This window comes from Mycteria americana, chromosome 23 (assembly GCF_035582795.1).
Source record: "Mycteria americana isolate JAX WOST 10 ecotype Jacksonville Zoo and Gardens chromosome 23, USCA_MyAme_1.0, whole genome shotgun sequence".
NCBI lineage: Eukaryota > Metazoa > Chordata > Aves > Ciconiiformes > Ciconiidae > Mycteria > Mycteria americana.
Window position 1 is genome coordinate 1,678,857 of NC_134387.1, and position 13,667 is coordinate 1,692,523.

General features: G+C 61.3%; 1 protein-coding gene across 1 annotated transcript in view; it reads left to right on the forward strand.

The window, feature by feature from the left end:
* NUDCD3 (NudC domain containing 3) overlaps window positions 1-13,203 on the forward strand; it is a 32,926-nt gene extending 19,723 nt beyond the window's left edge. Inside the window, exons 4-6 of the mRNA XM_075523413.1 lie at window positions 4,169-4,312; window positions 11,138-11,326; window positions 11,992-13,203. Coding sequence (XP_075379528.1) covers window positions 4,169-4,312; window positions 11,138-11,326; window positions 11,992-12,102 — 444 coding nt within the window. The 3' untranslated portion in view covers window positions 12,103-13,203. The remainder of the gene's footprint in view (window positions 1-4,168; window positions 4,313-11,137; window positions 11,327-11,991) is intronic.
* Window positions 13,204-13,667: the final 464 nt, after the last annotated feature.

The following is a 13,667-nucleotide window of genomic DNA, read 5'->3' on the forward strand; positions in this document are numbered from 1 at the left end:
CTCGTGGCCACAAGCGGTCACATCGGTTTTCCTTCGCTCTTCTGTTCCCTCCCGGCAAGGGACTTGAGAGGAGCGTGCCCACGGCTGGCGTTAGTTGGACCTAGAAGTTTGAACTCTCCTGTCTTTCCCGAGTGCTGCCCTTCCCACGGCCGATTCTGTATTTTTCCATTTGGGAAGTCCGCGCTTCCCCACCTCCCGTTCTCCTCTGCTTCCAGGGCGGCTGAAATGAGCACGCTTGGGTTTGTTCACCGGCTCCAGCCTACACAGCTCCTGATCATGCCAAAAGAGTGTAATTGGCAGCAGCAACCCGGACCGGAGGGGTGAGGGAGCAAACGGCTGCCACAGGGACAGCAGGGGAACCAGGAGATGCATCTCTCCCAGTGGGTCTCTAAAACAAATCCAGGCTGTTTCTTGGAAGGATTCGGGGGCATCCGGATGGATGTTCCATCCCTCTGCATCATATTGCGGTCACCATGCCTCTCCCTGCCCAAGGAAGTGCCCTTTGTGCCAGGGGAGTTGTGTCCTTGCCAAAAAACAATGCATCAGGCTTTGTCTGCCCCATCCTTTGCCACCCAGAGGTGCAGGGGCCTTGTAGGTGCTCAGAGGAGCTGGGACGGGACCTTTCCTCGACTCGAGACTGTGCCATCGCTGCAGAAGAGCCCCTGTGTGTCAGTGGGGGGGATTATCGGGGCAGCTTCTCCCCACGCTGTTGCCTATGGCGTGGCTCTGCCTGCCCTGGCCCCACTTTTTGCCTGCTCTGCCCTGTCGGGCAATCGATTGTTCAGTGTCGGACTTCCCTTATCCTTGCGAGGTGTCTCCCGGTATTTGGTTCGTACATCCCTCTTGGGGCTTCTCTTGGCATTTGACTTTTCATTTTGAAGTGATTCTTTAAATGTCTTCCAGCCTTGAGGGACTGGAAGCAGATAGGTTGGGTCACAGGCCAAAGCAGGACGGTTCAGAGCCATTTTAAAGCTCGATGGACTTCGGACGCGTTGTTGATGGGTTCCTGCAAAAGAGAAGCGTTCCCCTATATTCACCACACAGCTTCATCTTTTTAAAAAATTATCAGGTTTTGGACTTCTGCCTGCCAAGGCGAGATTAAAAATCTCCCCCGTTTGGTCCCTGGGCTCAGAGTGCGCCCAGCTCTAATGCTGCTCAAAATCTTCCTTATGACACTTTTTTGGATTCAGGCTGTTGCTATGGCACATTTTCGCTTGGGTGAGCTTAAGGTTTCCTTGTATGGAGCTCCAAAAAAGTGTCCGTGGAGCAGGAATGGGCGATGGGGTAGGTGGGAGCATCTTCCTCTGCGGTCTCCACCTCTCTGATCTACTTACAGGCGCAACAGGGGCCCATGGATCCGAGCGCTTCCTGAGCACTTAAATAGAGATAATGACAACAAGCCTCTCTTTTTGCCTGGCTCAGAGGAGACGAGCTAGATTCCTTCATAGGTTTGTGTTTGCTTGTTTGATTTGCGTGGGCGGGTGTGGGCGTTTTAGTGTGCACAGAAATTACTGTGGTGGAAAGCCACGGCAGAGAGCCGAGATCTGGGTTTCCTCGCGAGTGCCGGGAAAGGCAGGCATTTTGGGGGGCAGAGACGCTCGTGGGGAGCACGTGGTGGGAGACGAGGAGCCTCGGAGCCTCCGGGGTGCCCCTGCTCATGGCTGCGCTGCCGGGACAGCGTGTTTCCCAGCAGATCGCCCTTGGCTTCCCCCCAGCCGCTGCCTGGGGTCAGGTGCAAGCTGTCTGTGCCCGGTTCTGGCAAACCCCGGTTTTGCCAGCCGTGTGTGCCCTGAGCGCAGCGCGGTGGGACGGTTCAGGTGGTGGGGGGCGGAGGGCGGAAGGGCAACCCCTCGGAGAGCCCGGCCACCCTCCCCGCTGGAGTGGGGATGCCGAGCAGAGGCAGTTTTTCCACCAAGGCACTCAAGAAGGAGCTGCTGCCCACGTGCGCCAAACCCCTGCGTTCACCGGGCACCACCACGTGCCCACGTGAGTGCTCTTGGACATTCTCTCCACACAAGGGGGGTCAGGGCTCTCCAACGGTGTGTGCTTTGCTCTTGGACATTCTCTCCACACAAGGGGGGTCAGGGCTCTCCGGTGGTGTGTGCTTTGCTCTTGTCCCCTGTCACCGCTCCCGGTGGGCTGGCGTGCCAAGAGGAGCCTTTTTACTGGCTGCAGGTAGAAGCGGGTGTTGCAATTGCTTCTTGCGCTGGCTGGTTGCGCAGCAAAGTGGCTGGGTTAAGGCTGCCTGGTTTGGATCTCTTCTTTTCTTTGAGTTTCTCTGCTCCCTCTCCTAATGCCCTGCTGGTCCCAGAGCCACCTCAAAGGTGTCCCTCAGCCCCACCAGCTGTCTTGTGCAGCGACCTTGGAATAAAACCTCTCTCACATTTGATTGCTCCTGTCCCCGTGGATCCCACAGCCGCAATGCTGCGTCTGTGCCATCCATGTCTCCAGCCTCCCTGGCCCTCCATGCCCCAAAAAAGCCCCCCCCAGAAGGTGACGTGGGGGTCACCTTGCTTTTTTTTCCTCTTGACCCTTTCTGGGCAGGCGCTGTGCCGTGCTGAGAGCCCAGTGTCAGCAACCCCATCCCTGCGCCCTGGGAGCAGAGCGGTCGGTAGTGGTGGAGAGCAGAGCCTCGTCCCCACACCTCGTCCCTGCAGTGGGGCCTCAGCCCTGGGCCGGAGGAAGCTGCTCTGTGCTGCAGCCTCTCCAGACAGGTTTCCTGTCCAGGAGGAGCTGCTTTCGCAGAGGCTGTCTGCAGCCACATGCCGGGTGAAAGCCAGGCGTCCTCTCCCGTCTAGCAGACCCAGACCTCACGTCCCTTCCCCGATCCCTTGCGACCGCAGTCCTGCTCCCAGCCATCGGCGTTGGAGCTCAGTCCCCGTGTCACCCTGCGCTGTGTGTGCTGGGCCTCCGCTGCTCCTGTCTAAGCCCTGGCAGCTCCCCATCACACGCAGTGGGTTTGGGGGCTTTATCTGGGTGGCATCAATCAGATGCAGCCGTGGTGCCCTCCCCGGCTAGAGCAGCTTTGCCTGTCTCTTGCCTGTGTGGAGCTAGTGAGCCGCTGGAAATCTCCTAGGTAATGGATAATGTAATAACATTTCAAATGAGATCTGCAGAGCGGGAGGAAGATCTGGGGGAACTCTGGGAGAGAATGCAGGCAAATCTCACCGCAGTCTCCTCCTCTCGGGCCAGAGACAGGCCAGTGCTGGGGGCCAGAAACCTGCCCCTTCCCAGCCAGGTCCTCCTTTAGTCCCCCGGCCCGGCTCGGGCTCTCTGCTGGCGGCAGCTCAGGGCCAAAGGGGAAAGGAGAGAGCATATGGTCTCTCTGGAGACCGAGGGTACTGCGTGCCATGCAGTGAAGTCACAGTCTGCCTCTGTCTCCCCAGGGGAGAGCCATGTCACCTCCGTGGCAGGTCGGAGCAGGGTTCCCCATATGGCTGCTGCAGGTGGGAGCTGGCCCCGTTCCTGGGGATGGAGCTGCCTCGTCCCCTCGCCCCCGCAGCAGGGAGAAGGGGAGCCGTGCCACAGCGTCCCTCCCGCACGCGGCCCCTCCTCGCACACCCGACGGGAGGCCTGGGCTGAGCCCAGCACTGGCTCTGGCAGTGGAAATGGAGCCAAGGAGCGTGCTTTCGGTGCTGTGCAGCAGAAGGGGGGATGAGCCGCTGCAGCCCTTCCCAGTGTAGAAATCCCCGAATTGCTCCTGCTCGGTAGGGAAGCGCTCAGCCCCCAGGAAGACACACACCCATGCCCAGCTCATCACGGTGACGGCCGGGCACCCGCTGTGCTCCTCACAGCTCAGTCGCAGCAAGCGGGCTTCCAACCTTTGAGCACTGTATGGAGGAGGCCTGTAGCGTTGCTGGTTTTCCCTGTGGGGAAACTGAGGCATGGGGCAGTCGCGGTGGCAGAATCAGCTGCCTCGAATCCTTCTAAGGCTCCGTCTGCTGGGCCATGCTGCCTTTCGTTCCCCAGAGAGGTTTCCTTTCTCCTCCAAGCTGTTGCTGTTTGCTCTGAAATGACAGCGGGATTCCCACCCTCCCGCTACAGGCAGGTCTGAAAGCTCTTCTCTCTCTCTCATCCCCAGCGAGTGCACTTGACCCCGCACCCCAACTAGCACAGCAAGAGGGCGAGCAGGAACCTTCCTGATTATTTTCTCTCTCTGTGTTTCCAGGTGTCTGTGGATATCAGCAGCAGCGCGATTCGCGTAGCAGTGCTGGAGGGGAGCAGCCAGCGCGTCCTCATGGAAGGGAAACTCACCCACAAGATCAACACGGAGAGTTCCCTCTGGAGCCTGGAGCCGGGGAAGTGCATTTTGGTAAGGGTGGTCCACGCCAGCCACGTCTCCGCACCCTGGCTTGCAGCTCTGCTGGGCTTGCCCTGGAAAACCAGAGCAGCTGGAAGTTTGAGCCAGATCTGGACATGTCTGGCTCTCCCCATCTAACGTCCGTCTGGCTTTACCCTTGCCTGTGTGCCGTGCCCTGCCTCCAGATCCTGAGCTGCCCCTCCGGGTGAGCGGCAGCAGCGTGGTGGGGTGCTGGCAGAGCAACACAGGCATCGGGTTGGGTGAGGAGGGTCCCAAAGTTCCAGCCTGCGGTGGTGGGAGTACGTCCATGACGCAGAGGTGGTCGCTGTCCCCTGATCCTGGCACGCAGGGTCTGCCAGTGCAGAGAGGCCGTGGCACTGCACCACAGTGCTGGTGCTGCGCACCCGTCCTTGCAGGCTTTGCCCTCTGACTCTCCTGGCCCCGGTCCTACCCCAGCATCCCGGCAGATGCCTGTTCCCTGCCGTTCACTTCTGTTCTGCCTCGGGCTTCTTGCTTATCCTGTTTGAAGCAGTCACTGTGGCTACTTCTCCATTTGCCATCCGCAGGCACCATGGCTTGCCATGTGCCTGCCACTCCAGTGTCACAAATCTTCCCTGGCGAGGTGGTTTGGGGGTTGTTACCGCCCAGCGGTGTGTTACTGGTGGGTTCCCATCCTCGTGACTCGTTTCTGGTGTGCTCCAGATGGCCAGGCTGAGGGTGTGAGTTCTGCTGTCCTGGGGCTTTGTCCACAGCTGAAGCTGTCCTGGGGGTTGCGTTGCTGCCCATCAGCCTGGGATCTCGAGTGTCAAACAGTTGCCAAACTCCTGTGCAAGTTTTGGGGCCAGGATTGTGCTGGGAGTGGGGTTTTGCCACCTCTGGCCATCTTCGCCCTCTCCTTTTCCACGCAGAGGCTTTCCCAGATGCGTTTCAGGAGGTCTCACGGCTGTTGTGAGCCCCAGGAGGGGATGCCGGCTGCCTGGGTCAGGCAGGCGAGGCGGTTCCTGACCTGGTGCAGGCAGCACCGTCCCTGCAAGGGAGGGAGCGGGCTTCAAGCCTTCCACCCCGTGTCATGAGGATGGCAGCAAATGGGCACCCAAAGCCAAGCCCCACAGTGGGAAATTGAGTGGGAATGTGCTGCCGGAGGCAGAAGTGCTGAGGGTGGTGCGTGGGGAGGCTGCACGGGCACCGCCTGGCCACTGCTGATCCGTATGGATGTACCCCAGGATGACGGACCTGGTGCCAACAGAGTGAGGTCCCTGGCAGAGAGAGGAGCTTCTCCGACTCTGTTAGGCCGTTGAAAGGATGTGAAAAAGGAGGCGGTGACATCATTAACCTGCATTTTTTAAATGTTCTTAAGCTGCTTGAAAATTAGATTATCTGGGAAGAGAAACAATCTTGGGAAGGAGTAAACCCGTTCAAGAGGAGGTGGCCCAACGGGTGGCTGCTCTGCGTCGCGGCTGGGAGTCCCTGGTGGGTGTTCCCAGGATCAGGAAGGGAGGCAATGTTTGTTAAATACCCGGTGCCGGAGGAGGACAGGAATGGCGCGCGGGTGGAGCGAGACTCGGGGCCTTCTGGAGCGGCCGCGGGCAGCATGGGGAGCGGTCCCATTACCTCCAACCCTAGAGCTGGGTCTTGCCTCAAATTAGCACGAGCGCAGGGTTGTGAGGATCTCCAGCTGGCTGCCAACATATTGATGGTGGGATGAAATTTCGCTTGAAGAATTGTAAGGTAACTGGAGCAGAGTGAGTAATTCTCGCCCGAGAGCATCTCCTTTTTCCGTGCGCAGAGTTTGCGACTCCTCCCGATTCATTCATCAGGAGACACCCAGCATGTGTTAATGAATTGCTTCGTTCAGCGCCTGGGAGGGGACTGGACGGGAGCCCTTTGGGTTTGGTTGGAGGGCTGACGGGGCGTACGGGCCCTTCTGTACCCGAGTTTGCACGTCCACATGTTGCGCAGCTCCATGTGAACTCTGAATGCGGTGGTCGGGAGTGTCTTCATCCTGCAAGATGTTGCAAGGTGCTTCCCTCCCCGGGACCCAGGGGACAGCGTCCCCCGGCAGGGTGGCGATGCAGCTGAAACCAAAATCACCCAGTGCCAGCGCCGGAGTTGTCTGAGGAGATCCTGACCGCCTTGGTTACTGCTTGGGGCACCTCGGCAGCTCTGTCCGGAGAAAAATCTGTGCACCTTCGTGTTTTCGTGGTCTGTGACTTGAGGCAATCCCTGCGGGCAGAGCTCGATCCGTGCGCCGAGGAGGTGAAATCTCTCCTGCTTGGTCTTTTCCATCTGGGAAAGTCCCAGTTCTGCGCAGAGAGGCCGTTGAGTCCCGCGTGTTCTTGCAGGACACATCAAGGATCATAGAGATCCCTGTGCTGTCTGGGCTGCTGTTACAGCCGCCTTTCACATCCTTGGCTTCCCGTGCCCCCTGCTCGGCTCCCTTCTGGGACGCCCTTTCACGGGCTCTCATTAACTGGCCTCCCCTTTCCCCCGAGCTCTTATCATGTGAAGGTTAATTTGCCTTATAACCCCTGCTGGCGCTGCTTTCCCCATCCTGTCTGGTGTTCTTATCAATGTATGCTCTTTGCCACACGTCTGCCCGCTCTCCAGCAGCCCCAGCGCTCCCCGCTTCCCGGTGCTCAGGGACCGCTCTGCCTTTCCCCTCCTGCTCCGCAAGGTTCTCCCTTCCGGAGCCTGGGCTGAGCACCAACGTGTTTCCCATCTCATCCTTTGGCACGCTCACGGTTTGCGCGACAGCCCGGCTGTGGCAGAAGCCCAGCGGGCGTCATTTCGAAGCAGAGCGCTCTGCCGATGCCCGCGATGCGTGGCGGGGGCTCTGTCCGCACCTCCTCCTGCTCGGGATGGTGTCCCGGGCTTGTGCCCCTGCCTGCGGCACCACGCCGAAGCCCCGGTCCCGGGTATAATCCCTGTGTTCTCCCTTCTCTGTCACACCCGCTCGCTTGTCAAAAGTGAGATTAAAATAGCCTCGCATGAGCTGTTTTTAGAAATCTCCACTGGGTGTTGTGCGCAACACGTTTTGGGATTATTTTCGTTGTTGAGGATTTTTTTCCCCCTGTTCCCTCTCTTTTTCTCCTCCTCTCCCGCATTTGTTATCCACGCTTGGGCTTTTGTCACCAAGTCCTGCCTTGAACAGCTATTACAGTCTTCAGCTTGTCATCTCGTGAGCCGCGAGGCCAAGTTAATAATAATCTGTGGTGCTCTCCCTCCGCCCTGCCCTCCACACACTGCTGGAAACGTCACCTGCGTCCTCCTCCATACCCCCTAAACATCTCCTGCTGACTTTTGGGGTGACGGCTGCTGTTGTTCCAGAAAGAAAGCAGGTGGTGAGAAGTTGTTTTTCCAAGACCTACTTATATCCCTTGGCAGCATCTCTCCAGCTCTGACAAGGTATTTAGGATCAGGGAAGAAACCTCGTGCTATGACGAAGCCCAGCACCGGCAACAACGGGTTGTGACCTTCTCGGCAGGGTGTGGAGATGTGACGTGACACCGTGTCCATGCCGATGACGCCTGTCACCCTCGTCGCGTGCTGCCCTGGAGGATCCCTCCTGGCCGCAGATGTGCCTGCCGAGCGTCCCGTCCCTCCCACGTGCCCATCTCCACCTGCAGCGATCCTCCTTGCGATCCGTCCTCGCCCGGCCCCTGTGCTTTGCCAAGCGTACCAGCGTGAGAACAGCCCCTTCCCCTCCTGGCTGACAGCTCACGTCTCGGACATCGGCTTTGGGAACATGGGCGCTGCAGCACGAGGACACTGCCAGCTTCGCATGCACCAGTGAGGATGTCCCCCCTGCAAGCCTCCCTCTCTTCAGGCCGCCGTTGCAGAGGCTGTTCTTGCCTCCCTGTGCACCCCGAAAGACTCAGCTGGGCTTTTACCCCTTTCAGCCGTGGGTGAAGGATCTCCCTAGAGCCCAGCAGGCCCTTTGGGACCCGCCAGCCTAAAAAGCAGAGCTGAAGTCTGACCGAGAGCCCGGGCATGCTGCAGGGACCCGATCCTTCCTCTGGCAAATGGCCATCAGCATTTCTAGGACCCTGGAGGGTTGGCCTGAGCTGTCGGCTGGGAAACTTGTAGTGGCAGCTCCAAGTGCGGGCAAAGCTTTTGCCTTGTCTCGAAGCGAGAAACATAATCAGGTCAAGATTTGTCCTTGTGAAAAAAGCCCTGCTCCCTCCTGGAGCCCCCCAGGGTTTCCGGAGCGCTCCCCAAGGGAGCGTGCAGCCTTGCGTGGTGCTGCCGATCGAGTGCCGGAGCCTTTCTCTGTGGGTGGGTGAGGGCTGGCACTCGCAGGGCATCACCCTGCCTGGGCTGAGCCCAGAGATCAGCCATGGTCTCTCGGCTCTCCCTTACCTCGCCCTTCTCGCACCCAAGCGCTCAGTGAGGCTCCCACCCGCGTCTCCATCATCCTCTCATAGCCGACGTGCCCAGCCAAGTGACAGGCTGAATCAACGGACACCGTCGGCAGAAATATGTCTGAGAAATCAACCTGAGCCTGTGCTTCCCATCCTGGAGGTTGGACCTGTCCATGGCGAGTGCTCCAGCACCACTTCGAACCACGAAACCCCAAACTCAAGGTGATACAGAGAGCTTTGCCCTGGCCCGTGGGCATTTCGGAGGCTTGCGTTGGAAAGTGGGGCTCCCACCTTGGAGCGAGTCCCACTTTTACGTCTCTCCCCCTGGAATAAAGGGGGATGAGCAAATTCCCCCATGCGCACAAGGCGGGCTGCAGAGGTTAATTAATTATTGTTTGCAAAGCACTCAGCTCTGTAGCGATGCGCACCGCAGAAAAGCTGGCGAGGAAATGAATAATTCTGTCTTCCCAGCAGGGTGGGAAACAGTATGCGGTAAATAAAGCGAGGGCCACGCATGGAGTGGGGAGGAGGAAAGGATCCCCGGGCTGGCGCTCACGGCAGCAGCTCCGCTGTCTTTCACCGGGGGTTGTCTGCGGACGAGGGGGATTCGGGTCTTGTGGGTGTTTCCCACCTGGTCCGTGGCTCCGTGGGGGTTCCCTGGGGTCTGCTGATGGTGGGGGACAGTGGTGGGGTGCCGGGTGAGGAAGGGGATTTGGTAGGCAAGGGAGAGGGGATGGGTTTTCCTTCCCCTGGTGCTCTGGAATGGAGGTGGGGTGATGCCTGATAAGCCACAAAGTCCTCTGGCATCCGTTCATCCCTCTGCTGCCAGCCTGGCTCTGGTGGGGACGTACCGAGCGGGGCCTTGCCGTGCGTGCTCCGCAGCAATGCCGTGAGAGCATGGCTCACGCCGAAGCCATCACCGGGGAAGCTCACAGCTCACCGGCAGCACCGTGGGGACATTCCTCTTGTTTCGCACCCAGAGGAGCAGCAGCGAGCCTGGAGGGTGCTTCCTGCCGCAGGCTTGGGCTGGCCGGGCCTGCTGACCCACGGCTCGTCTCACCTGCCGAGGGGATGACGTTCCTGGGCGAGCTTGCCGTTCCCCCGCCTGCCCACCCAGGGTTGGGAAGCCCACGAGCAAACCCTCAGCGGCTCTTCCTTCCTTCAAAAGTGGAACTGTGCAATTAAGAGGAGAACAAGCACGCCTGTCTAGCTGGAAAAACTAACGCCTTCCCCAAGCTGGAATATTTTACCGGCTCTGCTCTCCCAGAAGGATTAAGCCCCAGCCACCCCCTCTTGTATTAATTGGTTCCTTTTCTTTGCACCACAGAGAGACACCCGGCTCCATAACTTTAATGGCTGCCCATGTTTTCCCCTCCAGAGCTGTTGAGCTTCCAGGGAGGTTTGAGTAAATTGTATTGTTTGCCTTTATTGATGATTTTGCAGAGAGGCCGACGAACACCATAAATCTTCCTTGCTGCTGGGATTATTGCTAAAATAATACAGGAGAAAGAAGTCCACCCCTTCTGGCAAAAAAAGAAGCAAGTCGGGGTTCCCAGCGCAGGATGCCCCACAGTCATGCCAGCGCTCCTGGCACCCGGCACAGCCCCTCCGGCCGCCTGGCTGCATGCAAGGCGCTGCCCATGCTCGTGCGTCGGGGAGGCCCGTGGCTATGGCCAGTGGCTTTTGCCAGCGAGGATGTCGGCCGGAGGCGAGGGGATGTCCCCTCTCCTCAGGCTATCCCTCTCGAGCCGGTCGATGAGCCACAGTGCCATGGGAGGCAGGTGCTGGCGGCGAGCAAGGACGGCATGGAGCGGCGGGTGACATTTTTACCTCCTTTGCCACCCACGCTGCCCACCCGCAGAGCGAGCCCCAGGGGAGCCGGGGCGAGGGCTCCTGGGTTAGCGAAACACGAAATGGCAGCGCTGCGATGCTGGGAGCCCCCGGCCCCGTGCTCTGCCGGGCAGGGCCTCTTCATCTGACAGGTCCCCAGGCTCTCGGCTCCTCGGTGGCTGCAGGCAAGCCGGCCCGGCTCTCTGGACCCCGTACCGTGTTGCTGCCGCCACATCGGCCATGCAGCCCCGGGCTGGTGTTACCCGCAGGCAGGCCCCCGCAGAGTACGCCTGTCCCAGCCTCGAGCCGTGGCATGGGATGAGATTTTGGCCGTGCCATCCAGCCCAGAGGCTTGAGCTGGGGCTGCGAAGGGCCGCAGCGGGGTTGTGCGAAGCCGTTGGACTACTGAGGGAGGGACGGATGAGCCTTTCTCCCCCTCTGCCAGCCACGGTGGGGAATCGATTGGTGGCAAGCGGGACCTGCGCTCATGGGCGAGTCCCAGCCACGCTGTGGAGCGATGCGTGGGCACGGCTGAGCTCACGGCATCGCTGCCACGGAGGTGTGGGGTGGGCGGGGGGAAACACATCCCGGGGGGAGGACAGGGGCTCCCCTCCCTGCTCTCCTCTGACCCACACTTCATCCCCAGATCAGCCTGAACAAAGGGGACGAGTACTGGTGGAACGCCATCCTGGAGGGCGAGGAGCAGATCGACATCGACAAGATCAACAAGGAGCGCTCCATGGCCACTGTGGATGAGGAGGAGCATGCTGTGCTGGACCGCCTCACCTTCGACTACCACCAGAAGCTGCAGGGCAAGCCCCAGAGCCATGAGCTGGTAGGTGCCGGCCGCCCCGTGCCGCCAGCCCAGCCCTGCCCTGCCACACACCCTCCAATCTCCGGTAAAAGTGTGTGGCGTGGGGCAGCACGCAGCTCTGCTCCATCTCGGAGCTCCTCCTCACACAGCGTCCCCCCACATCTCCATTTTGGGGGCATGAGGTTCTGTTAGTCCCTGTCTTTTGCCCGCACGTTCCCGTCTTCCCCTTCCCGGCACCTTGGCAAATGCCTGTGAGCCCAGAGCCTCCGGCACCGGCGATGGGCCCACATCCACACGCCTCCCTCCGGAGCCAGCCCTGCCGTCTCCCCGCTGCCTCTGCTCTGGGATGAACCCACGCCGGTCTGGGTTCAGCCCAACCAAGGAGCCGCCTTTCGCTGCCCGTCGCTCCCTCCCGGCCCCGTGTGCCATCTGCCCTTCCCTGGGCAGACGAGAGGAGGGTGGGTGAAGCAGGGAGGTGGTTGCGTGCCCTTGGAAATCGGTGCTGCCATCACCCAGGGTGGAGGGGTGCTGTTGCCGAGCCCCAAAACCCCCTTTGATGCATCAGGTGGCCCTGACGCCTGCGGGATGAGCCCGTACCCTCGGCTGGGGTGGCGGGGAGGGCGGGGGGCATGGGCGAAGGCGCGGGGTCAACCCCGGCCTGACGGGAGCCCGTGGCCTCTTTGCAGAAGGTGCACGAGATGCTGAAGAAGGGCTGGGACACCGAGGGCTCCCCCTTCCGCGGCCAGAAGTTCGACCCCTCCATGTTCAACATCTCCCCCGGCGCCGTGCAGTTTTGACGGCGGCAAAAAGCGGCCGAGAAACGAAGCGGGGAGAGGAGAAACCCACCCGGACGCCCACGCGGGACCCTCGCACCCAGCGCTGGTGCCTGTAACCCGCTTGCCGATGATACACGCTGCCAGCGCCTTTCCACTGCCTTCGCCAACCTGCGCCGGCACCGGCACCGGGCTCGGCGGTTTGATGGTTTGATGTGCATGCGGGGAAACCTGGCGAATGCAGATTTACGTCCCGTCACCAAGGCAACCTGAGCGGCTGGGACCCTTCTCCTCTCCTCGCCTCGCACTGGCGACGGCTCTGTTGTTTTTCAGGAATAGACGGAGCTCGTTGGGTGACATAATTATTATTTCTGGTGGCTGAGGATGCTTCTTTTTGGGCTTCTGGGGGTGCAGATCCCTCCCCGCCCTGCCACAGGGCAGCTTTGCCCCTCACGGGCGGGGCTGTGCTCTCCGCAGCTCCGGGTGCGGGCAGCGGGGATGGGGGGGGGCACACGGGGAGAGAGCCTGCCCCTGCCCCTGCCCTGCCTGCTGCCCTGCCTGCCTGGCACCCCCAACTCCCCTCACCGGGCCCTGCTCCGGGGTCTCCCATGGGTGCTGCGCTGCCCCTGGCCCCTGCCCGGCCGGAGAGCCCCGTCCGGCGACGTGGGGGTCTTCTCCTGGGTTCACCCCCCTTCAGCCCATCGCCGGAGGGGGTCCAGGGCGCACCGGAGTGGGCACAGCCCCTCGGCGGTGGGCAGAGCCCCCAGCCAGCCCCCGGGGTCTGCTTCCCCCCTCCTCGGGGGGTCGGCAGGGAGCAGCGGGGCTGTCACCCACAACTCGGGGGTCCCTGGCAGGGGGCTACAGGCCCAGCCCTCATGGCTGCCAGCCCCCCCATACCAGCGGGCAGTAGCCCCAGAAACGTCTGGGCTTCCCTGGCACGGCACTTTGGGGTCTGGGAGGGGGCACGTGGGAGCCCTGGCCCCCCCCCCCCAGGCCCAGCCCAGCTCTTGCAGCTTCCCACCGGCCCCCACCCTGGGGCGCGTGGGCTGGGGGTCCCCGGCCATCCCCTTACCCCCCCCCACTGCCTCCCCGTCCCCTTGGTTTGCAATAAACACGTTTCTCGAGCGCGGGGCCTGCGAGTGATTCCGTGGCACCGCCCGGGGGGGATGCGTGTGCCCCGACGCCCCACCACCACCCCGCTTACAGGTCGGGGGTGGGGACACCCGAGGGGGGTGCCTGGGGACATCTGCAGGTGGCCCTCATGTCCCCCACCGTGGGCCCCGGGGAGGGGGTCCCACCCATGTGGTGGCAGGGGCTCGATTTTGGGGTCCTTTGGGGGGTGGATATGGGATCCCTGGGGGGGGGGGGGGGGGCTGGATTTTGGGGGCCCTTGGGGGGCTGGATATGGGATCCCCAGTGGGGGCTGGATTTGGTGGGGTGGGCTCCGGGTGCCTGGCAGCTTTGGGGGTGCCGACCTCGGGGTCTCGCCCCTCTGCTCCCCACCTCCCTGTCCCCGTCCCCCCCCATCTCCCCCGCGCCGGGCGCCGAAATTTCTCCGTGGCGATGCACAAATATAACCGGGCTCGGCG